Source organism: Onychostruthus taczanowskii, unplaced genomic scaffold (assembly GCF_017590055.1).
Source record: "Onychostruthus taczanowskii isolate IOZ18803 unplaced genomic scaffold, ASM1759005v1 scaffold14, whole genome shotgun sequence".
Taxonomy (NCBI): Eukaryota; Metazoa; Chordata; class Aves; order Passeriformes; family Passeridae; genus Onychostruthus; species Onychostruthus taczanowskii.
In genome coordinates, this window is record NW_024498573.1 from 7,325,980 (window position 1) to 7,352,017 (window position 26,038).

At 42.5% G+C, this 26,038-nt stretch overlaps 1 protein-coding gene across 1 annotated transcript in view; it reads left to right on the forward strand.

Annotated features, from left to right (window-relative positions):
- ADAMTS2 (ADAM metallopeptidase with thrombospondin type 1 motif 2) overlaps window positions 1-26,038 on the forward strand; it is a 174,616-nt gene that overhangs the window by 90,937 nt on the left and 57,641 nt on the right. The window contains exon 4 of the mRNA XM_041397984.1: window positions 24,185-24,387. Coding sequence (XP_041253918.1) covers window positions 24,185-24,387 — 203 coding nt within the window. The remainder of the gene's footprint in view (window positions 1-24,184; window positions 24,388-26,038) is intronic.

Here is a 26,038-nt window from a genome sequence, read left to right on the forward strand (position 1 = left end):
TTGTTGTAGTGATATTTCTTTTGTGTATTTGTAATAAGTGGCTTTAGCCTTCTCTTCTGTCTTGTTTATTCTTATCTCAATTTTTTCTCTTAAACTTATGCTATCTCCTACTATAAAGGCAGTGTTAAAGATGTTTTTGAATGTTATTATGAATATAAAATCCAGTTGCTTTTGGAATGCTCTAACTGCTACATGAGTACTCAGGTTTTAGAAGAATTTATTCCCTGCTTATATAGCAAACTAAAGAAAAGTTTGTTGGCTCATAGGTTTGGATTCAGGTATCTGGCTTGGGAAATGGTGCAGAACATGAATTGCTGCTGGTCTTTGGGTAAATGCAGGTTTTGTTGAAATGCTCATTAAAGAGAGACTGAGGTCTTCCGTGGCTCTGCTTGCTGACGGGTCGGTCTCGCTGCCTGGGTTTGGCAGAAGGAACCTGTGGCTTTATGAAACATGTTTTAATGGAAATGTCCCATAGCAGAGATTAACAAACTTTCTTGCAGACAGTTTTGCTTTATGGTGCTGGCTCTGTGTGTGCCTCTCCCAGGGCTCATGACCCTCTCTGCAGAATACAATCTCTGTTACTGCACTTAACTGGGGGCCATTCCTACACTAAATAAAACAAAATGCTTGTGTTATTACTCGGCCAATTTTTAGTTAATATATGGGCTTGGGATAGCACAGGATATTTTCCTGGTTTTAAATAGTGTCTGATTAGCTGTGCAGACAGCATCTTTCTACATTATAAGTTTGATAAGTTTAACCTTTGTTTTCCTTAGCACCAATTTATCTGCCTTCAGTTACTCCTAATCTTGATAGAAAAGAATCAGAGTAATTTTTGATGGGTAATAGCATATTGCCAAAAATGACCATGTATATTGAAATTACAATTGGGGGTAATCTAAAAAGATGACAAATTTTAGATTATGAAATTATCCCTAATTTAGGAGGAACAAAAATGAGGTATACCCAACACTGAGATTAAAGTCAGAGAAATCCTAGCAAGTAAAGACACAAAAATACAAAGGAAGATTTTTTTTTTAAAATTTAGAATTTTAAGTTAAAAAACAGATTTGCATCTATGTTCTCAGGGCAGGATGTTATTTTTAGTGATTCAGTTGTGTAACTTCAGGCAGGACATACTGTATCCTTCACAATAAGATGACTGCAGCCATCTGAAACATCCCCCAGACTGTGCAGGTACTCACTCAACACACATAGCAAACCCCAATACAACAAACTTCATTCTCCCTTTCCCAAGCCTGGGAAAGTTTCTTACCATTTGGTTGTGCTGGGCATAAAGCATCCATACTATCTGGGTTCCAGAACTTTGCTGAAAATTTCTTGGAATGGGTTAAAGAAGAAAGAAACTTGTTCAGTTTACTGACTTGCATTCCAGGATTCTGAATGTTCCTCCAGCTTCCAGCGATTAAATAGCAGTGCTGGTGTCTGGACAGGCCCAAGGGACCTGGCTGTGCTTTTATGGGCACAGACTTCTCTCCTACAATGTGCTCTGATAAATAGCCATTGTGCTGCCTGCTCTTTTCCCATTACCAGGAGTTCCACAAGAGCATCACTCTGTGGTGAGCTGGGATCAAGCTTTGAAATAATCTGCTCGGAGAGATTTGAAATGGTATTTAAAAATAGTGGGACAGTGATTGTGAGCTGTCTGCTCCTTCCTAGCAAGTCAAAAGCAAAAACTCTGTTTGGGGTTTTGGGCTGACTTCTCTTTTGATTTTGAGACCAATGAAGCTGCATGTTGGTTGAGCTAGTGATATCTCCAAGTGTACTGATAAAACACTGCTCTGGTGGTCTTGGAAAGCAAAAATACAGGATAAATACCTCGCAGTCCTCTCAGCAACAACATTATCTCTGGCTCAGATGATGTCTGCTCAGTAATGTTTATGTTCTTGGTTGCATTTTGGTTATCTTGCAAAGATTAGGATGAAACTGTGGCATTCTTAGTTAGTGGGAAAATCTCTCATTATTGTCTGGAGTTGAAAATGTGCTTTCAGATTTTGGAGTGGAAGTTTGAACTGACACTAAACTCTGTGCTACAAGATGGACCTCTACAAGGGAAGGAAGAGAATATGAAATGCCTTATATGAAAGACTGAGCAGCCCAATAGTATCTGTGGTGTTGCTCCTACATGATTTTCTACTCCAGAAAATGTATTTAATATGTGGCAGCACAAACATAATCTGTTGGACCTTTCTTGTTCTCTGCTGTGCCATTTTATCCTGCACATCTCACTGGAATCTCAATCTGTTTAATGCTCAGGATACTAGAAAATGACTTAGACCTCTACCTAAAGGATACCCAGCTGGTCCTGTCTGCAAACATTTTGAGTTACATTTTTTATTACCTAGTAAAATAAAAGGCTGGATAGCAGAATTATGGGGATTTTCCACTGATGCACAGTTCCAGTGTGCCTGCAGCTCACACTGCATGATGTTTGAAATGGCTTTGGCATGTTTTTCTGTCTCTCTTGCTCAGCTGAGCCCATACCCACTACTCAGAACTATTGACAAGGTTACTTCAATTCACCCACATATTTGGATTAGTTTTTCACTGGTCTCCATGGTAAATAACAGAACTAAGGGCCTTGGCTGTATGGAGCTGGAAGAACAATGCAAGAACATCTGTGCTGCCTGCACACGTTATTTGAAAATCTCTTCTGTCTACGTATCAAAAATTTGTGACAGCTGTGAAGGTCCTACAATTCCTTCAGTGCAACTAAAAGATGAAAAACCTAAAAAAGTCTGGAATTGTATTTAAAGCAGTCACATCCAAGAGACTTTCTAAAGGCAGCTGCCAGGGAATGAATTTAAACGCTTTTTATGATATCTGATGGAACAGAAGTAGAAAAAAGTTAAGCTGGAGTTTTAAGAAATTAAATCCTGCTCTTGTTTTCATGGGTTGTCATCCCAGCATTGTCCTGTCCCTGGAAAGATGCTTGACACACTGTGCTGGGAAGAGGAGCAGCAAGATAGAGGAGGGCTGAAATCCACGAGGGCATGTGGAAGTCACTGTGGGATATTGCAGTCACCTGGACATTTTGGAGGATCACATCTGTGTCCTGGAGAGTCAGAAATACCATGGGGAACAGCTGCTGAAGCCTGTGCCTGTTGCCAGCTGGACAGGTCCCCTCTCGTGGGGTGAGGCAGGGCAGGCTCTGCTGGGGATGTGTGATCCCTGCAGGAGCCACAAAGATCTGTTCGCCCTGTGCTGTCTTTACTGTGGAAGAGCCTCAGGAGGTACTGGGCTGGATTTAGGAGGTGTCAGGTCCAATGGACACCTTCTTGCTAAAGACCTGAATCATGTTTTGTGCACGTTCCTTGTTTCTAGTGTGGAAACCAGGTGAGAAAAACATTTGATGGAATGTGACCACATAGAGTGTGCCACTGCACTTTGCCTGTTTGCAATGGTGTGTGAATCTGCTGCAGACAAAATATACAATAAAACCTGCATGGGTTCTTTGGCTGGTGTTTTGTTTTGTTTTGTTTGTGTTTTTTGGTTTGGTTCATTTGTTTGTTTTTTCCCTTTTTTTAATTTTTTTTTTTTTTTTTTAATATGGAAAATGTGGCGTAGATTACCAGTAATACCCATTAATGGAGGTAGCAGGATGAGAAGGGTAAACCTCATAAATTCTTTGGAAAATTTTTTGGCGTAGATTACCAGTAATACCCATTAATGGAGGTAGCAGGATGAGAAGGGTAAACCTCAATCTTGTCTGAAGGTTGAATGAGGCAGTGGGGGTTCCTGGGATGTGCTTGGAAGGGTGCTCAGTGTCCTGCTTAATGTACTGCTGCCCTAAATCTGAGCAAGAACAGGATGAGAAAGGTAAACCTCAATCTTGTCTGAAGGTTGAATGAGGCAGTGGGGGTTCCTGGGATGTGCTTGGAAGGGTGCTCAGTGTCCTGCTTAATGTACTGCTGCCCTAAATCTGAGCAAGAACAAGGCTGGGGGGATCCACAGGGCCTGTGGGAGGTCTGGAAAGGCTGGTTCTTCTTTTTGTGTGCCCCATGTTGCTGTCTCAAAGTAGAAGACTCTTCTGACCCAGCCTTGGAGGCACAAAAAGCTCTTAGGTGGGATCACCTCCTCCTGCTGCCATCTCCCTGTTCTGCTGAAAGGCCAGCTGATTATCGTGAAATTTGCTGTTATTTGATATACAGCATTTTCTAACAAAATCCAAAGAAAGATGTGATGAAAGGTTTATATGTAAGTAATTATAATGCTGCAGTATTCAGTGCAGGCAGAAATTAATATATGAGGTGAAAATGTCAAAATAAAAGGTCAGGAAAGTGAATTACAGAGAAAGTTGAGCATTAGCTAAGAGGCAGTGTTTGTTGGCAGAAGCTCCCTCCAGTATAAAAAAGGTTAGGAAGGAGGCTTATGAAGACTGAATATTTCACACACAATTAAAATTCTGTATCGGTTATCCTGAAGAGTCATGTAGCATAGTTAAACTAGGACAATTAATATAATGAAAAATTCATGTTTATAGCTTCTGGCTTTTGCCTGGGGATACTTCATAAACCAAAAGTGACCCTTTCCCTTAGAGGTGATTCCAAGAGCTTGACACAATATAGGTGGGGCAAGGGAAATATAGTAAAAGAAAACAGATTTCTTAAAATAATAGCTACCAATTATAAACACAACTGAGAAACATTTAATAACAATTTTTTTCATAATAAACTGAGCTATCCCTTTATATAAGCAGGGCAGCCATGCAGCATTAAGCTATGATTTATTAGGGCTGCGAGTGGTGGAATCACCATTTCTATTTTAGCAATAAGCAATAATAATAAATTTTTTAGGAGGATGCTACAAAAAAAAAGTGTTGGAGGAAATGCACAATGATCGATTTCTCAGAATTAAACTGCACAGACATACTGAATCAATGAGCTCTTTGTTCTTAAAGCTTCACCTACTCTGGCTGCTGAAATTGGAGATTTATGTTGTCAAAAAAATTGTAATAACTATAAATTGCTATGCTGGTGTCTGTTAAAGTTAATCCACTTGCTTCCAGTATGAAACTGATTTTTTTTTTCCTAAATTGCCTTGTAGATTTAGTCATCTGAATAGCTGGTTTTCCTTCCAGCAGAGATTTGCTATTAAAGCTGTTGTCCTACTGAATGTAGATTTCAAGGATTATTCATTCATTTACTTAATGTATTGTCCCAAATTACTTATGCAAAGTAATGCAATTTAATGGTGGTGTTATTGATTAATTTTGCTTTATTAAATGTACTTTAAGAGGACAGATTAAGTGGATCTTAACAAAATCCCAAGTCAAGCACTAAAAGGATCTCTACTTTGTCAGGTTTTGGTAGGCAGTGTGCTCTAGACCTTGCATAACCTGGCAGGGATCGATGGCTGGTGATGTGCTGGCTCTTGGGGATGCTGCACCAGCAAAGTCCCCATGTGTGGTGTTCTGCCTGCAAGCCTGAAAGTGACTCTTCTCCTCAGCTGCACAGAGACCTCCTGCACATAGCACTCACTTTGGTCCATCTTTATTGATAGCTGTACCCAGGTCTTCATTAAATTTTAACACGGATGCACTGTATGCAGTGCAAGACAATGATGTCTGGCAGCCAGAGCATCCCAGCAGGTCTGCTGGCTGCAGCGTCTGCGTCCTGCCCCTGTGCTGGAAGCACAGCCCACAAACCACGGGTGTCAATGGCAAGTCTTGTCTGTGGTTTCACACCAGTTGCACATGCAAGGTCCCAATCTGAAATGGATGGACCTGTGTATTTCCTGTGGTATAAGTAATTTATCTCACAGAGTCTCCTGCTCTCTAGAGCACTGTGAATGACTGTAACTGTCCTCTTCTCAGATCCTTTGCTCCATATCCCGTGTTTTTTTCATCTATTTTAAGGAGGCAAACTTTGCTGATGTGTGTAACTCTCCTCCTCCAATTTTTCCATCATTTGCTTCATGTCCTTTCCCAGCATCCTAACCCTCCACCTCATTTCAGTGTTCTCAGCCAATTCACCATCAGCAGCAGGGGTAGGAGCAGGTAGTTTCTTGAATTATTAAAGCATTGGCTTTAATTAAAAGGTTGGTGGGAGTTGTTTTTACTGTGTTTTTTCTTTTTTTTTTTAAATATTCATTTTCCACTGTAACATCCCAGCTGTGTTTTCATGAGCCCGACATAACCTGGTCTAGGTTGCAGTGGAGGAATTTTTGATGGTGTGATGCAGCTGTGGGTGACTTTGAAAGATGACTTTGCAGGGATGACATTGTGGACTTCCATATGCATTGCTATGAAATGCTGCCAGATTTCACTGTACTGTTGGAAATAGAGCATTTCTTTGAGCACTGACCTATGTGAAGTCAAGCTTGGGTCACAAAATCAAGGTGATTTCTCTCCTCCTCCACTCATTGGCAACAACAGCCTTGTACCCAGAATTTAAGCAATTTAAGCAATCTTGTTACGTGAGTCCAGGTGCAACCCAGGTCATTTTTCCCTTTGTATCTTGATCCTGGAGTAAAATAAGACCCCAATTAATTATGAAGGGAAATGGGTCAGCTACAAAATACATCTAGAAACAAATGCATGATACCTTAAAATATCTTTTTAAATCAGGCATGGGATAAGTGTAAATCCTAAATCTCCTTAAACTGATTTTTTTTTCTCCACAGGATTAATAAACCTGTGCCTTACATTACCTTACTCACCTTCTCTGGATGTCACACACTGCCACAGGCTCCTGGGGCCAGGATGCTGCTCCTGCTGTGTTACAGCCCCACTGATGTGGCTGTCAGCGGGAGCTTTGGAGAGTGTGGTTCATTCTCTGTCCTTTGGCTGATCCCAGAGTTATGAAATCTCCATTTCCAGAGCAGTTCACCTCGAAGAGAAGGTGTTTGCTTGGAGTGCCAAGGCTGGCTGTGCTGAGCCCTGCCTGCCCTCTGCTCTATTGCAGAGATCTTTGCAGTTGGTGGCCTCAGGATGCTCCTGCAGGTCTAACATTGATATAAGAGGAGGGACCAGGTTTGGGAGAGCAGTGGGCTCAGTGAGGGTTGGGGTTTTTAAAGCTTTTAATGGAATCTGTAACATCTGCATCTAGAACTGCAGCATAAAAAATTAATTGTCAAATGATAATGTGTTAGATATTAATCTCTTGGTTAAGAAAGCTGAAGATGATTCCATGTAAATTCTTCTCCTATTTGAATTATAAGAAAAGATCAGTATTGTTGGTCCTTCTTCTCTTTTAGCAACTTAGATTATCCTTCTTATGGTAAGACCTGATCTGAACCTGTACATGGATTTTACTCTGTGTTCATCACCATGAGGTTTGAAAACTTTATTCTTCAGTAGCTGTAGGGAAGTTCTCAGCATCTCAGGATCTGTGTTTGGGAAAGGCACGGTGACCCCTCTAATAACTGACTTCTAGTTAGTTATTTTTGGTGCATTATCTTTCTGTAGATACAAAACTATTCTTGTCTTTTTCATTTTACTTATCATTATTGCTGTTTAATGATAGATGATGCAAGGGAATACACAAAATGAGGAAATCTTGGAAACCTCCCTTAGGGTGTTGTGGAGAGTGTATGTGGGAAAGCACAGTTTAATTAAGACTACCTGGCAGACATTCAGGCAGGGGAAGTCATGTTTAAGTAATTTGCTGGAGTTGTTTGAGGATATAACTGCCACAAGAGATAAGGGGAAGTCAGTGCTTGTGGTATATTTAAATGTTGAAGTTTCTGCATTCAGAACGAGTGTCCATGCTGTGGCCTGGCAGGAGAGGCTCGTGACTGGTAGGACAGTGAACCCAGGACCAGGTCCATTGGGAAGTGGCATAGGAACAACAAAGTTCTGCTAATCTTCTGTGCTAAATGCCTCCTGTGTTGCTGTGTGCACTGGAGGAGATGCTGTGTTGGAAGTGATCCATCATGGAGCGGGACAGATGAGGACATGGAGAGTGCTCATGGATATCTGTGGGAGAGGAGGGTGCCAGTGGAAGCCACGTTCAGTGGAATCTGGGGACAAGGGGACCAAGGGACCGTGACACTCTGCCTGCTCCACTCCTGGTGTCTGCTGCCCATCCCTGCCAGGAGTTGGGTGTTTGTGTCTCCTCCTGGCCCTGTCTGTGGCTGCCAGAGTGCTCTGGGAAGGGACCTGGGAATTCCACCCCACCTGGGATGTGTGTCCTGGGAGAACAGAGCCTTTCTAAGCCTCTGCCTACAGCCAAATGGGGAAGGATGGATGGGTGTGGGAATTACCTCTGCTGTAGGTGGAGATCTGTGATGGTCTGCTCTGACCTGCAGTGGATGTACAGGAGCCCCCCTGGGATCCTGAGGTGAGGCCAGTGGTCATTCCCAGTTACCAACTCCCATGTGTGTAATGCAGCCAGCCAGGAAAATCCCCTGTCCCCTGCAAAACAAGGAATGATGCAAACAAACAGTGGAGACACACTGTGGTATATATAAACTTTTGTCCAGGTGTTTTTATTATATTTATATGGTTTAATCACACATAGCAGGGAATTGTGTAAGAACTGTGCAGGAAGATTAACCTTGATTTAATGGGAACAATTTTTTTATTGCTTTTAAACAAATTGACAGGTAAGCGCTGGCTCCTTAGATATGACAGCTCTCATGCTAAGTCTGAATGACAGAAGATTTGAGAGGTTTCAGCATTAAAACATCCACAGAGGCTTTTCACAGCCTTGGACCCAGTTGATATGATGTTAAGAAGCCCCCACCTTCCCAAATCTCAGAAATGCTGCAAAGTCAAGCACAGTGTTCCTCAGCTTAGAGTTTAAACTTTTAAATCCCAGCCTGCCAGGCAGTCAGAACAGGCCTCTTGTGCAACTGAGTTCCACTTAGCATATGGTTTTATTAGATGAGACTTTTCTCAGCCATGTCAGGCATGAAAGGCTAAGTATAAATAATGTGTTTAAAAGCTTCATAGAACTGCTGGCTGTAAAACAATATGTTGCTCTGAAATTGCCAATTAGGTCTCCTGTTTGTTTTGTTGTGGTAGAAAGACATGCTCTGATAGTTCATACTTTTTTTCCTTTTGTTCAGATTAGGAAATAGAAAATCCTGGTCTTTTCTCACATTTCCAATTGACATTCTGAAGAGGCATATTCAGTATGGAGATGTGCATAAGTTACTGAGTTTTATTGGGTTTTAGTTATGGCTAATAAAACCCATTTTCTGCGCAGTTATTTAATTTGCATCTGTAATTGCTGCAGTTGTACATAAATTAGACATGCAATTGGACGCCTAATTCAGCTTGTCTACTCCTTCTGCTACATCCATAATTATGGAGCTGTGATAGCTTCACATTAAGAGATTTACAGAAGTTTTGGAAAGCATTTGGCCCCAGAGAGAAAGTGGCCCGTTGCTATCAGCTGCTTTACGTGATGGCTGTACAGAACGCCCAGCCTGGGCTGGAAATCCCAGCATGGTGAGGGGCGCTCCCTGCCCTGCAGGAGTTCCAGTGGGAGCAGGTCTGGCAGGAGCTGTGGTGCCAGAGCAGAGGTCAGAGCCTGCTGCAAGCCCTGGCCCTGTGTTACCTGCCCTGGTACGTGTTCAGTCCCTGGATGTGCCTTCCCAGCCTCTTTCCCTTCCCTCACAAGGTGCCAAGAGGAAACACTGGGAAGCTCCTGGGGCATCTGCTCTTGTCTTGGCCTCTTGCTTTCCCATGCATTAATAAATCTGGGACAACTTCAAACGCTGAGAGTTGGTATTGCTTCCATGGGCATTATTCCAAAGTAACGTGTGTCAGGAAGGCAGAGGTTGGAAGAAGGCTGTGCTGGTCCCACGTACATCAAATGGCTCAGTTTGGCCCTGCCAGCCTCGTTTCTTGCAGTTCTTCATCAGTGTTTCCATCAGTGGTCCAGCACTTGAAAGCACATTAAAATGCCTCTTCCCAAAACCCTCTGGCTTCATGGTCATACTCTACAAGTATCTGCCAAACAAAACAATCTTCTCTCCAAACCTAAACAACCCTTCTTCCCTCTCCCACATGCTTTTTGGCATGAACCTTTCCTTGCTCAGATAGTTGTCTACAGAACCTGTTGGGGCTTTGCCATGACTTGTCTTTGGGGAAGGGGGTTGGTTTTCTGGAGGTTATTCTGAGTTGCAAGGAGAGAGAAGGTGGAAACTTGTCCCTGTTGAAGTTAAGTGCTGACACCGGCAGAATGGGAGGTTGCTCACAAGCCCCTGGGTATGTTTTGGCCTTGCTGAGGTTGATAGCTGTAAGTGATGTCTGGATTGAGCTAGATCCATGTGTGGAAGGCTGGGAAACAAAGAGACAGGAGCTGTTTTTGCAGCTGGATGAGAAAGTACTTTTTTCTGCCCTCTGTTTTCCCTGACTAATGGCAACTGAGGGGTTCTGCAAGAGGAGTTGGTCTCCCTGGGTGAATTTGGGACATATAGGCAAGACCACATGCTGTACTCTATAGGTTTTGGGTTTTTAAAAATCTTTTCACAAGGAAGTTCAATCAGTTGCTTTAGTTTCTCTGTTGTGAGACTTCAAATGGATCTGAAATTTGTGACGTTAGGATATAATCCTGGCAGGTTAATGCTTCAGACAATTTGTTCTTTGCTGACTTTCCTTGTACCTTAGGTGATCCAAATACTGGTGTCCTCTTTTGTCTCCCACAGCATTGCTTGGCTTTCCAGATGAATTTTTAAACCATTATTTTAGTGGAATTGTCCAAGAATATTTATCTCCCCCAAACATAAGAACCTTGCTGCAGAGCTGACATTTGGTCAGAAGAGACAGCTAAAACCCATGCAATGGGCAGTGGTTGCTGCCCTGATTTCATACCTCAGTTTAACACTCTCACTTTGTGAGGGAAAAAACCCCAAAAACTTTTAAAGGTTTTTCCCTTCACAAACTGCTTTGTTTCCCCTCTTTTCATATTGTAATTGTTTTCATTGCAGTTGGGTTTACTTGGTGTGGGTTCCTCCCCTCTCCTCTCCCTCCACAAGCTGCTTGTTCAGAATTGGTATTTTCTGATTTTTTAGCTAGGCTAAGATCCGTTTCTAAAGCTGGAGAACAATCTCCCATTCAAATGGTCAAGAAGTTAAGGTCAAGGCTAAAAGCTCAAAGCTTAAAATGAGGCAGTCTCTGAAAAAAAAATAAAAAAAAAAAATCAAGCTTTCACTGGGAGGGTTGAGGATTTCCCTCTTATTCCTGGTTGAATTCCCAAAGGTTCCAGTCCTTTGGTAAGGTGCAGCCCTTTGTCTCTTTTCCTGAACTCCTTTAATTCACATTATACCTTCAAGACCTAAGGCATGGACTAGCTTTGCCATCTCTGAGCCTCACAGGGCAGATCTGGCTCCTGTCACTGGGAGATGAACACCCCTGTGCTGGCAAGCTTGAGTGTCCCAGAGAAGTGGTAGATGCCCCATCCTGAGAAACAACTCAAGGTCAGTCTGGATGAGGTTTTGAGCAACTTGTTGCTAATTGATGATGATGTCTCTACCCATCACAGGGGGGTTGGACTAGATGACATTTAAAAGTTCTTTTCATCCAAAACTATTCTGTGATTGCGTGTCCCCCTCTCTGCTGTAGCCTGAGCTAGTTGGGCACTTTCATGTTGTAAAATATATGTTCACCAAAATGAAATGTGGGTCCTTACTCCATTATTTAACTTCTTTTTAATAATCCCTAAAACCCCCTGTGATTTGATTTGAAAACAATTTCAAAACAATCACAACATTGTTTTTTGTGAACCAGTTATTCAGCAAAATGTAAGAGTTGCCCAGCTGCACTGCAGTATTTGTAACCAAGGCACCTTGGACTAAAACCAGAATGTAAGAAACCTTTCCAAATGCTTCAGAAATTTTAGAAAAGATTAGCCAGAAATAGATTTGAAAGAGCGAAAAAGAAATACATTAAAATTCTCTGATCCTAAGAGAAATATAGGAAAGGTCGAATGGAAAGCTTTGCAATGAAAGGCAGTCTGGAGCTCACTGGAGAGCCTGGAGAACCAGGCAATGGGAGCAGCTGGATGCCATCAACCCTCAGCTTTCTTCTGAGGCTCACTGGGGCAGTAGCAGCTGTTGATATCATTTTTCTAATAAAGTTGAAACTGGTGAGAAAGTGATGGGTATTGATTAGTGTCAGCTTCAATAAATACATGTCCAGCTCCCACACTGCACAAGATCATTCAGAGTCCTGCACATCCAAAGTAATTGTTGAGGATTCATGGGGGCTTCCAGGGCACCACAGCAAAGAGGAGTCTTTATTGACTGTGGTACTTTCATGTCTTATTTCATGACTGAGTAGCACTGTTGTTGGACAAGTAAATGCTGTTTTGTATGACTTTCGAAAACATTCTTTTTCAGCCCTGATTTGTGGTCTCAGATCTGGCTGAACAGGTGCAATAGGTGAACTGAAGGGGACTGTATTTGTGGGGCTGGTGTTGCTGAGGAGACAGGCAGGAAGTTGCTCTTGGGGAACAAAAATCTGTTGAACAGACAGACCCTGACACCCAATATGTGCCTTCTTCAGCTGCCAAAAAATGTTACTTTTCCTTCCAGCCTTGCTTCCCCTTTGCTACAAATGTCACTTTATTCCTTTAAAGTAAGTTCAGTTAGTGTTAACTTTGCTGTTTATCTTTGTAAACTTTTCTTTTTGGAGTAATGGGAAAGTAGAAAGGATTTCTATGTTGAAACACTGAAGAAATAATATTCTCTTGCTCAGCAAGAGCTGAAAGTGGATGGAGTCTATTCTGACTTCAGATGAGGGAACCACGTTATTACTTCTGTTAGCACAATGCATTAATAATTAGTATTATCAGAGTTTGTATGATCTATTACCTAAACAATTAGGTTTTTGGAAGAATAAGGAAGATGAATATACTCAGGGTCATCTTTTTACCTCTCGATTCCCAAAATGGAACATAAACTGTGGTGTGGCAGCTGATGATTTGTGGAAGGTTTTTGTATTCCTGTTTTTTTTCCCCTGTGATTTTTGTTCAGCTGATCACAGGTATCTTTACAATCAGGTAAACTAGGAGTGCCTTGGTTAGCCAGTTCTTAACTAGGTGGAAACAGGTGACAGAGTTCAACTAATCCAGTCCAGTATTCAGGTAAAACCCAAAATTCATTGTAGGAGCTCAGATCTGGAGTGACTCTGTTTTTACTAGTTTTAGAGAGAATGTGTTAATTACTGGAAGCCTTTATCATGTATGTCAGCAGTGCTCTCAGTAAACTTCTTGGTTACATTAGAAACTGCTTTTTAAGGAAATTTGGAAGGAGTTTTTTTTTGGTGTTGGCTTTAACATTTCCATTTGTTACAATGCAAAAGTAACAGGCTGGAGGCTAAATGGTCTTTAAATACTGTTCCAGTTCCAGCAGCAAAAACTCCTTGGAGCTTTGGAACAGCTGTCTACTTTTATCCTTAACAGCATTCACTTTTTCTCTAACATCCGTTGACTTGTCTAGTCCTCTTAGCTTCCAATTGGGTTAAAACCATTTAAATAAAATTTGAGTTTTAAAAAAAAACTTAATATCTCAATTTTCTGTTGTTTCTGATAGTTTTCTAATGTTTGATTTAACTTAAAAACATTTCTAATAGAAATGTTAGCTATCAAGAGGGTTGTCCATCCATCAACCCTCCAGCCACCATTTTAAAAATACACAGTTCTCTTATTTTAGCATTATTACTTGTAAGTATATCTATATGTGTGTGTCTGTGTGTATATATAGATATATGTATGTGTATATATAAGTAAGAGGCTTCCCAGCCCTTCTTACTGGCCATTGTGCATTTGGTTTTCAAAGTCTAATTTCATTCTCTGTAGAAAGAGCAGAGCAGTCATTACTGTTAAAGCAATTTTATAGCACACTGCAAAGGGAATACAAATGCAGTTTCTGACCACTTTAAGCCTTATTTGCACAAAGATGATATCTTTAATTCAGGAGATAAATTCCTTGCTACCTAATTCTTGAAAGGCTTTTATTTTGAGGTGGGTCTGATTTGTCCCTATAGGACAGTTGTCTGCTGCCTGCCAAGGAGCACTACATCCTACCAACTACATCTCACTTAGCAGAAAAATGACCTGGGTTTGATTAGGCTACAAGCCAATTCGAAGGACAAGCCAGTCAGTGCTGAGTACAGCTTGTTTATCAATAATATGTGAGTAACCCAACAAAAATACAGAGGTCCTGAAATGATGATAGTTCCTTTGGAGGAAAGGAGGTAGATGGTGGAAAGAGGAAATGGAAACTCCTTTTAGTCTTGGCACTTACAGTTGAACTGGGTGAAATTTTTATTGGTGATAAAAATCCAGAATTTTTCACTGAACTTCACATCGATAAAAAAGGAAAAATCCTGAAAATGTAGAGGGGTTTCATGGCAGTGTTTTCCAAACAAACCATCTCCCTTCTTTCCCTTGAGATATTTTATAATTTTAAATTCTCTGCATTGAGACTTGAAGTGCTTGATTTCATATCAAATGAGTAAAACTTGATTTCAGATGAACTGAAATGTTTTGTTTGTTCACATTAAAAAAGTTCAGTATTCAAGTCCATTTGACCCGAAAGGAATTAAAAATATTTTGGACCTGCCAGAAAACGAAATAAATGCATGCTGACCTGTTCTAATCCCTCTAAAGCTCCCAGATATTAATGCTAAATTTATCTTGAGAAAGGAACATTAAAGCCCTGCCTGCAGGTGCTGGAGAGATGGTTTGCCTGGCATACCTTGGCATTTGTCCCTGTGTTCCCTGAAGCTCAGGGGCTGTTCCCAGGACACAGCTTTCGGGGATGGGGAGTGGGATGTGGGAGGAAGCCCTGGCTTTCCTTTCCTAGGGCCAGTGGGGATCTGCAGCGGGAAAACCAACAGTGATTTCTTTTCTCTTTTGCACTTTTCTCTTTTGCATTTGTGTCCTCACAATTTCTGCCTCTAAATTTGCCTTTTACGCAGAGGGTTTTGTTATCCTCACACCCATTCATCTTCTTTCCTTCCTCCCTACCCTCTTTTGCCCTCTCTCCAGCCCCAGTCCATGCTCATGAAGAGGACTGCCCATTTAAAGCGTCTCTTCTCTGCTGTCATTGCCAGGACCCATCTCCCACCCACCCACCGCAACAGAAGGGCAGCATTTCACAGTTTGCCTTTTGTAGGGCCTGACAGATTGAGAGCTCTTGTACAAATAACAAAAGAAGCCTTTGCCCTTGATTTTGAAATGCCTTGGGACTAAACCTGCTGTGCTTTCACTAGAGCAGAGGCTGATTCTCTCTTTCAGGGTTTTTTACTGTCATTTTGAAGTTTAAGAAACTCCTGCATCCTCCAAGTGAGTTTTGTCTTTTCTGCAGTCTCTAATCAATTGCAGCTTCATTTGTTAGTGCAGAAGGTCCAGGCAGATTTAGCAAATAAGGATATTTTCAAAACATAGGTAAAATAATAACTCCTTCTTGCTCAGTGTCAAATCCTGCCAGCAGAAGTAACCAAGGCATCGTGTGTTGCCCTGCCTTTGCTCAGGCTGTCTGGATGAGGTTTTCTTCTTGTAGTATTCAATTTACCCTCTTTTCTTTTGTCTGTCTGACTGCTGGTTTATGGCAAAATTTTTTGAAATGTGCAAGAATTCGACTGAACTCACTGATATTGCAAAAGGCACCAATATTGCTTTTTTACCTTAGAATTTGGGAAGACTTCTTCCTATGCTTTTCTTCACAAGGTGAAATGAGCAGACTGTTTACTTTGTCTAATTAAAAGATCATTATGATTATGTAGGAAACAGGAGCTGTTTGCATAGTCATTTTTGCTGTATATTGTTTACACTGATGAGTTTTATATTCTACTTGACATTGAGAACATTCAATTGTATAATTTACAAGTTTGTGAGACTTTATAACTGAGAAAAGTGCTGCCCCTTAAAAGGGATGGAATAATTCTACTTTGAAATGTTGCCAAAAGACAAGACTTGATGTTACGGCTAAAAAGCATAGGAAAGATACATATTTCCTTCAGTCATTATTTTTCAGTAATATTCCAAATTATGTATGTTTATTTTATGTATTTCTTTGCTTTTTCTCCCTCATCTCACCTTCTTGCCCTGGCTAGGAATTTGACTCTGTTACCTGTGTGTTTTTTAATGTTATTTTCTTGAACTGTAACTAAACTTCATTTCCCTTTCTTAGGGAATACTTGGCTTATGGAAAGACAACTGCCTTCCCATGTAATCTTTTGTTATTCAGGTCTTGTGCCACAGCTTGGCATTTAATTCTGTTAAAAATGCAAGTGGGATTGTTAGACATGTCACCTACAAAGCCATGGGGTCAGCTTGTCAGCTTACTTAATGTGCTAATTTGCTGTAATTTAATCATGCTTGGAATATGGATTGGACATCCGAGCATCTTGGTGGCAGGCTTGGACTCACACAGCCCAGGAACACTTGGTTAAAGCCTGGCTGAGAAAAGTGAATTGTGGTCAGCTCCTGATCCTTTGCCTTTGGGGCTTCAGGTGGGGCCTTTGGGGCTCGCAGAACTCTGTGGAGCTGTGGCTCTGTGCCCAGTGCCTGTGTGGAGATGTGGCTGAACTCTGCAGTTTAATTAATTATGCATTAGCTGCAAATGAGACTGAGCACGCTGAGCTCCCTTTGTGGCCCTCTGTGAGCAATGCAGAGCAAAGCCTGCTCTGCCCAGGCACCGTGAGCACTCCAGGGCTTGGGAGGGATGGAGCCCTTGTCCCAGGCCAGATGTGGGCTCTTGGAGTGGGTGGGGGTGGTAAATCAGGCACCTTGTTTTGCAAGTCATAGGCTCTGCAATACAGGCCAGCTTACAATGACTTGCCAAAATATTTGCCAGATAGCACTTCTCAGATGCAATCAATTAAGTCAGTGAAACTTAAAAGTTGGCTTCTAAATTAGTTTTCTAGAGTAGCTTTCTTTGCCCCTTTTTGAGCTTACTTTTAACACTGAGTTTGGACTTCTTGCTCATGCATTATTTGGTGCTAAATTATGAAACCTGTGTTTGCATTAGTAAGGCTGATAGCTGAAAATTTTCCAAAGGATAAGTTTTGCTGTTGGAAAAATTTTGTGTTTGGATCCCAGAGAGCTCCATTTCAACCAGGTCACACAGACTGGTTTCCTGGCTGGTTTGCCATTTCTTTCATTTCCCCTTTTTGACTATGTTGTAAGACGAAAGTTAAAATTTTAACGCACTATGTTTCACCATTTGAAAAAAAAACTTTGAGCCTTGGGTATTCTATTACCTTGCTCTCATTTAATCTTCTAACAGTGCAATTATCTCTCATCTTTATGTTATTCTTTGTGTGACTCTGGCCCTGATGAGATCAATTTAGTTTTCAACTTCTCTTTTTAGTATTGTGATATCTTTTCTCTTGTGATAAGCCAGAAAAAATCTCCCTGGCAACACCTAGCTGTGGATATTCTTAGTGCCTCTGGCCTGGCCACTTGCTACTGTGTCCACCTGGCCATTTTCACTGCACTAATTGGTTTATCCGTTGGAAAGACTTTTTTTTTTCTTTTTTTTTCCCAACTTTGGTAGGTTCATCTTTGATTCTCAGATCTAGGTTTAGATTGCATATTAAAAAAATGTTCCCTGTGAGGGTGATGAGGTCCTGGCACAGGATGCCCAGAGCAGCTGTGGCTGCACCATCCCTGGAAGTATCCAAGGCCAGGTTGGACAGGGCTTGGAGCAACCTGGGATAGTGGAAGGTGTCCCTGCCATGGCAGGGGGGTGGAATGAGATGGAGCTGAGGTGGATGGAGCTTTAAGGTCCCTTCCAATCCAAACAATTTTGTGATTTCATGATTCAGGCAGGTACTTGAGCATGTTGCAAGTTTCAAAGTCACTGTGCTCTTGCAAAGGTGACAAAAAAAAAAAAAAAAGTAACATTGCTTGTGCCTGGGTATTTGCAAGAGTGTGCATTCCCTCTACAAATGGGGGAGAATAGTTCTGCCCCAAGGAGTTTACAACAATTTCTGTCTATGAAATACTGTTAAGTACTTGACTCCTGACTTCAAGTGCAGGACCAGATCATTCCAGCAGGAACTCAGCTGCTCTATCAGCTGGCCTTCATGCAGCTGGAGTCTGAGACCTATTTTCAGAGAGTCAAGCCCAACTTACCCCAACAGCCGTGGCAAACTCCCCCTGGCCAGATGAAAGGTGGAGCAGGCTCTGTGTTAAAATGCGATTTGACCAGAAACAGCATTGCCATAACTCAGAGGCAGGGAGCTTGTGATGAGATCCTGTGGTCAGCAAAGCACACAGCCTAAAATCTTCCTTTTAAATGGCTGCTTCTTTGCACATCAGGACAGGACAATGATTTGTAAAGTTGGAGAGGATGCCTGGTGCATACCCAGTCTTTAGTTTACTAGTGTGGTTTTACTTTTGGTTTATGTAAAAATGTGTGAGAGGAGGAATTTGATCCCACTCCTCAAGACAATTTTGCCGCAGTGGTTGCTGTTGGTTAAGGATTCACCAAGTAGCAGCCATTGTTAACCTGTGATTCAAGAAATCACAAGAATCCCATAAAAATTGAGCTCCAAGTTAAAACTGTGTTGAGGCAGTGTCCTCCTGGAGATGCCTTTTAAACAGGGCTGACTTGGTATCATGTACCAAGTTCACTCCATGGATTTCCTCTTGTTTAGGCTGTTTTCAATTTGCTTTCACCTCACAGAAGCTCTCTCCCATTTTAATTCCCTGCTGGCTTTACCCAGTTTTCTTATGAGTGATCTATAGCAGAAGGGTCCAAATTCAGACTGCAGTATGGGAAAAGGATTTATAAATTATGAAACACCAATGTAGCTGAGCAGGATGATTAGGGGGGAGAAGAAAGACAAGTAGAGGACATTTGGAAAACAAAGCAGAGAGCAGAGGAAGGTGAGCATGGCTGTAAAACTATCAGAAATAAGTTTTTAAAGAAATAAAAAATAAGAGAAACTATTGATCAAAAAATGACCGTAACACAACATGGTTGTGTGCAACTGTAATGAAAAACAAAACCCCAAATGGAGGAACATAAAAACGGGAGAATAAATCACTAGGGGATAAAATCCAAGGTTGATGACTCTTCATTGTTGACTCCAACCTCCGTGGGCTGGGATTCAACTTACCATGGAAGGAAAATGAGGGTTTTGGTAAAATGCATGAACAGGTTAATTGGAGGCTAATTAGGGAGTCAGTTGATCACAGAGGACTGACACAAGAGAAGCCCACAGGATCCAAGTGGCAGGAGCGCTGCAGAAGGATGGCTCATGATTTAAGGTGCAATTCCCAAAAGAGCAGTTTTCTGTCAAGCTGTCAGCAAGGTTTGGTGCTTTTCCAGAGGTGCAGATGTACTCAAGCAGTGGGAAGCTGAGAGCTAAAGCAAGCCCACCCTGCCTGCTTCTCCTGCTTCCCTATCAGGGAGGAGCCTGATCCTCCTGCACTTGCAGCAGCGAGGGATGGATGGGCTCATGCCTGGGCTGGGATTGTCGTCCCAGGCTTGGAGTGGCACTGCCACCAGCTGTGGTGCAGCTGAGCAGGGCTGGGTGCCCCAGGCTCCTGTGCTGTCACAGATGTGTTTGCCACCTCAGCAGAGCAGGCTCCAGCTGTGCTTCACAGGTGCCCGAGTCACCGGGCTGTAAAACATAAAAACAACAACACAAAAGCTGCTGGTTTGCAGCAAGGCATGGGAAGCTGGGAGTTCCTTCAGCAGTGTGTCCCAGGAATGGAGATGAGCAGCAAAGCAGCAGATCAGCAGTGCTGATCCTCGTGTGGCTGCAGGGAAGGTGCTCAGCAGTCGGCTCAGGCGTTCGTCTGCTCCCACGCTGACAGATGAAGTGTCCACAAAAGCAAACCAGCTGCATTTCAATGGTGGCTGCCTGGTCTGAATGCTGCACACTCAGGTTTGAAATGAAATTCCAACCCGTTGCTGTGCTGACAAGCTGCAGATGATGGCTGTGAACATGACACACAGTTCAGTCTCCCAGCTGCTCATCCTGGCCTCGACTCTGGGCTTGCCAGAAAGTTCCCTTCTCCCTATCAGAAGGAGGAGATAAAATATTAGAAACTGCTTTATTAGGACAATATTGCTGCTGTGAGATTGGGGAACCCTAAGGCTGGTAAAGTCCAGTTGTTTCATAAGGTACAGTCATATTTTCCTGAGCCTTTTTCAAAGTAGTCATGAAAAAACCAAACAAGATCATGAGCCAGTGGATTTGGTGGATGTCCTAAAGGGAGTGACAGAAAATACAGGGAGAGGGAGTTTTTATGGCAGGCAGTGTGTTCATGCTTCAGTAACTCAGAGCATCTGTTTGAGCTTTGCCTGCCATGATGGGTGAGGCAGAATCAGGAGATGTCATGTAATTGGGTTTCCATGAAGAACTTGATATCAAACATTCATGAGCAAGGCAAAAATTCCCAGAAAATAAGGTGGTGTCATCCCAAACTGTTGCAGATGGAGAATTCTTCTGAAGATGTGCAAAGGCAACGCTATTTGACAATTTGGGCACTTTTTATTTCTTCTCTGGAAGATGGTCTACAGTGGTAGGAGAAAATTACTGAAATATCACTGAGGTTTTTAGCTGGTTTTAGAAAAAAAGAGAGCATTTGAGGGATTTTTCATTGAACCATTAGAGTGCTGCTGTCATTTGATTTGTTCTGAATGAGCAGCAAAAGAGAGAAATAGAAGCTTCTCTATGAGTGGTTAATTTTCACAAATGTGAATTTTTCCTAGCAGGAACAAGAGGGTTTCAACACAGGCTGGTGTGAGGCCCTGCAAATGCCAAGTGTCTCCTCTTGGGAGATGGAAAACAAAGTTGGCACCAATGATTAGTGGCTGATTTGGCAAAAGTTGCTGAAAATTGACATCTGAGGGAGAGGTCTTGGGATGATTTAGTAAAACAGTGCAGTTTGAGATTACTTTTGTGATGTTAGTGTGCAAAGTGCAGGGGTGATCAGAAGGAATGTAATGTGGAAAATGTGAAAGACGAATTTGGTGTCTTATTTAGTTCTTTGTTCTTTCTCTTGAGCTTTTCTAGCACATTGTTAGCAGTACAATGATACAGCAAAGTTGCTGACGTTAACTAAGAAAAGTTGAGATGCCAAAACACCACAAATATTTCATTTACTACATATGGAACTTTGCTTCTCTTCCTCTTTGCTAAGATATGGGTATTAATTTCACTTGGATGTTACTGCCATTTAGGAGCAAATCCAACATGGGAATAACATTGTATGGTCCAGCAAATCCAGCAATTCATCATCCAAGAGCCTGAGAGGCAGAGCAGCACTGGAGGAGGACTCTGTGGGGTTTGTGGTCAGGCGTGTGTGGAGGCATCCCTGCCTGCCCAGGGACAGCCTCTGGGAAAGAGCACTGGGTGGGAAGTTGGGATATGAACCAGGAATCTTGCAGCTACTGTTGTGAATGTTTTAAGCTGTTTCTGGTCTTGGGGTGGTTCCAGCACCAGCTGGAGCCAGTGTGGCTTTCCCTCTGCTGGGAAGCACATGGGGTTGGTGCCTCAGAGGTGCCAGTACCCAGCACTGGGCATGTTGTCCTGAGGGGAACAGCTGAGGGGTGAAGGTAATTGTGTATGTGTGGAATTTTTATGCTCCCAAGAAAATTTAAAGTGGTTGGTTGGCACCTAGTGGGAGTGAGATGACTTCCAGGGAACCTCCTGATAACTTTTCTTAGGAGTTGGCAGGACTGTAGGGACTACAGTGTGACAGTGATGAAGTGAGCAGCAAACAGGGAGGACAGGCAGTTTTTGCTGCAGGATGGTAGGATCACATTTTGCCTCTGGCTGATTTACTCACAGCAGGAATAAAGTTACTGTGTCAGGAGTTAGTTTGACACATAAGGGAGAGAAATGAAAGCACAAAAGCTCAAGATACCTTGACAGTCAATCACACACCCAAATAACAGCCCCCCAGCCAGCAGAGCTTGCTGTCCACAACCCAGTGCATGGCTCAGCACTGCTGTTCTGCTGTAGCAGCTCTGATAGCTTTGCCTTGCTTCAGTGCATGGCTCAGGCTCTCCCCCTGCCCAGCACTGCTGTTCTGCAGTAGCAGCTCTGATAGCTTTGCCTTGCTGCTGATTGCTTTAGCTTTTCATGCACAGCAGAGGGAAGACTTGACCTGCAGCCCCTGCCAGCCTAGGCTTACTTTTCTACAGAGCTTTTAAGATTTATGGTCATATTTTACAGTAACTGTGATTTGTCTTATAGATCATGAATATATGATTGCCCCATGATCCCATAGTGATGGCTTGGTCATTACTCCTGAGCACTAGCAAGGAAATTTTAACACTGAAGTTTTCCAGTGGAGTAATCCACGAGGCAGGGCTGGAGCTGGCTGCTTGGCAGGGCTGGAGCCCAGTGAGGAGCTGCCTCCAGGGCTGCCAGGCCAGGCTCATTCGCCCTCCATGGCACACCTGGGAGTGACAGCTGGGCTCTGCGTGAGCAACGAATTCTCATGCTGAATCATGGATTCTGACCAGAATCATTGTAAAAGCTTGTGGCCCCAGGAGCAGAAGCTGCTGGGAGCCCTGAGGCTGGCAATGAGAATAGAGTGGTTGTGCTTGTTAGCTACATTAACTGCTGCTGTTTGGGGAGAAGGACACTGGGGCTCCCTGGGGGTGTTTGACCACCACGTGGCAGCTTCTCTCTGTCCACTGAGCAAGGGGAGCCCTGCCAGTGCAGTGCAGAGGAGATCCCTGCAGCTGTGGCACTCAGGACAGGCGTGTCCTTGAAGCTTGCTGGAAACTGGCAAGAAGCTGTGTCTTTCAGGGGCTGTCCTTTGCCTGGAGGTCTCTTCAAGGAGAACAGAGACCAGCTTCTCACCACACAAGGCGCAGCTTCTCCTGGCTGGTAACTTGTGTGCTCCGTGGGGACTGGGGATGCTTGGTGTGTGTTCCTCCTGGCAGGCAGAGGCTGTGCAGGCCAGTGGGTTGTTGTCACCTCAGTGGGGAGTTGAGGGGACGCTGCTCGGGCTGCACATTGCCCAGGACCTGCTGACACAGCAGCCTGAGGCAGCAAGGTTCAGGCAAGAGCACAGATGTTCTTGTAATGAGCCCAGTGATCTGGTGACTCATTCCCTTCCCAAACAGCCACTTTTGATGTGAAAACTTCAATAAATGGAAATGGAGAATCCACTTTTGTAACATTTCCTAGAGCTGTTTTTCATTTCTGGTTTGAAGGTGATGGCTTGGGTTTCCTCCCTTTGTTTCCCATTATATTTCTGTGAATGAAGCATTGGGACCTTTACTCAACCCAAAGCACTCTCTGCACTTTTGCTGACCTCTCTGAAAACTTCCTGACATTTCCTAAAATCAAGAGGTTCTCAGTGGTGATTCCAGTCTCTTGTAATGCAAATGGTAATAATGATATGAATGATAATCATTGTTATGCTGTAGGCTGAAATGTCAAAATTCCATATTTTCATGTTAATTTTTAGTAGGTAAGTGCCACATTAAGCATGTCCATCCTGTCAGGGAACATGCTTTTTATATCACAGGAACTGTTAGAAATCATTAGTAATGAAGGAGACAACTGTTGTGCCTGGTGGACTGGTCTGTGACATGCAGTAATGCAAAGTGACATGGAAAATTTGGAATGAAGGATGAAAAGCTGTTAAAAAAATTGTGGATGTAGCTAAAAATGTATTAATCTCATATCTAAAATGTGGTGCTGAGCTGTAATGACAAATAGGATCCATTGCACTACTGTTGGATTGCATGTGTGCAACTCAGAAAGGAGCTAAAGGGTTGAGGCTGAGGGAACTGCTTTGGTGGTACCTGAATGGATGGCCAAAGGCAACTGCACTTACCTTGAAATAGGAATCTGTGGGAGCAAGATCAGATTTTGAACCACGTGTCTATCTTTAATTGTTTTAAATAGAGGCTACAATGGGTAGCACAGGATCCCTGGACAGTGTATTTCTGTTAGAAGTACTCTTAAGCAACAAATATTTTACTGCAAACAGCTCCATTCTTCTCATCAAAACATTGGTATGACTTGCTGCTCTTTGGGGCCTGTATTTATTATGCAGTATTACTTTGTAGAAAGTATTGCTTTTACTTTGGCTAAACAAAAACCAAAAACATTTTGGGTCACGTTTCTCTCTCATTTAGGTAGTTTGTAATTGACATTTCGCGGAACTAACGCTGTTATGCAACACTCAGAACATAACAAGTGCTGCCGCTTCAAATGAATCTGAGCTGAAACCTGGACGTCTCCTGGCTGGTAACTCGTTTGTGTTCTTGATCCCAGGCTCCAACCTCACTGCCTTGGACGCTCTGGGCAGCGCCCTGGGCCTCGCTGAGGAGCAGCTGCAGCGCTGGGGGCAGCGCCGCCGGAGGCACGCCGCGGAGGACGACTACAACATCGAAGTGCTCCTGGGGGTCGATGACTCGGTTGTTCAGTTCCATGGGAAAGAACACGTTCAGAAGTACCTGCTGACCTTGATGAACATTGTGAGTACAGCCCTGCTCGCTGCCCGGTGGGAAGGCTCTGAAAGGGCTGGGAATGTAGGCTGGGTAAGCCGTTTGAATAGGATGTAACAGATTTTGCTCGTGGCAAGAGATAAAATAACCCCAGGAGGGAAATCCAGGCCACTTGCAGAAAATCCAATAGGGGAGAAGCAAAAGAAAAAAAAGAGAAAGGAGCCAAGACAGAAGCTGAGTGTGGGACTGTTAAAATGTTCAAAGTCCTTCTTATGTGCTTTGGTGGGTGGGACACAAGGTCAGGGGCTCAGGTTTTTGGAAGTCATTATGTTTCAGCTGTATATTCCCTTAACCTAAGCTTCCTGCTGAGGAACACGGTTTGGAGAACTGTCTTCAAATAAGGTTCTAACAGAAATTACAACTGGCTTTTACATTTTTAAAACTACTCTGCTGAATTCTCTGATTTCTCAACAGCCACTTTGGGTCCCAGGCCACCTCCCTGCTCCTTGTTCATGCTGCAGTAAAATGTTATGCAGTGTAACACTGAGCTTTCTTAAATTGATTTAGTATTTACTCCATGACTGACATCTTTAGGTTTCCTTAGTTAAATATTTAATCTTCATAACCATAGTCTGTGTAACAGACTATATGGTGCAGGAGTGATGAAAGGAGACACTAGGGAATATTGTGTTTGCAAAAATCACTTTTTATTTCTAAATATCAATGCAGCAGCCCTCTAATACCCCAGACAGTAAGCAAGGACACTATTTTTTGGAAAAGAACGAAGACTTGAAAAACCATCCTTAGTACACATAAAAATCAAAATATATTTTATTCTTTTGCTAAAGAAGTAAGTGGTAGCCCCCCTCATAGGCAACTCACTTGGGGGTGACTTTCTTCCTTCTCCTTCTCGTCTGGAACAGGAGTCTTTTCTCAATAAAATATGCTTCTGAAAAAGCTTTGGCCTCAGTGAATGTGTATTCTTAGTAAAATAGAGTTGAGTAAAAAATTGTAGGTCTGCTCTGTTTTTGACAAATGGAGTCTGACTGCTGAAGTTTACAGTTGTGTCAAGAGGATGAGCCTGTGGATGACTCCTTTCACTTTGCAAACCACAGAGGCAGAAATCCAGGCTATTAGGTAGATTTGTCTGGGATGTAATTTTTCCAAGATGTATTTTTTTAATTATGAAGCTTGGTTTTTTTCTTTCTTTATTACGTTCTTTTAGCAATGTGCAGAATATCCCTGTTTTTCATTTTAAATGAGAGGTGGAATACAATTTAAGAAAATCCCTTGTGTGATATAAATTCAGTTATGACTTTTTATAACAGCATTCTAAATAGTTAAAAACCTGCTCTGACATTAGAGTTATGGGGTACTTGGTGTCTGCTCTGATGGCTGTAAATGCATATATTCTAACAGAAATGACATAGTGAATTTAATTTATTTGTGTGGTTTGTTTCCTCTGAGGCTTAAAACAAAGTCTACAGTGAAACAGATGGTTTTATGCATCTCTAAATTAACAAGTCAAACAGGCCAAACCAGGAATGTGGCAAACAGGCCAAAATAGATTAAACAGGACTCTTTACTTATCATGTCACTTAAATCTATTTTTAAGAATTAAAATATACAGTAATGGTAAAGAAGCCATAAATGTTCCAGCTCTGGAATATACTTTTTCCTA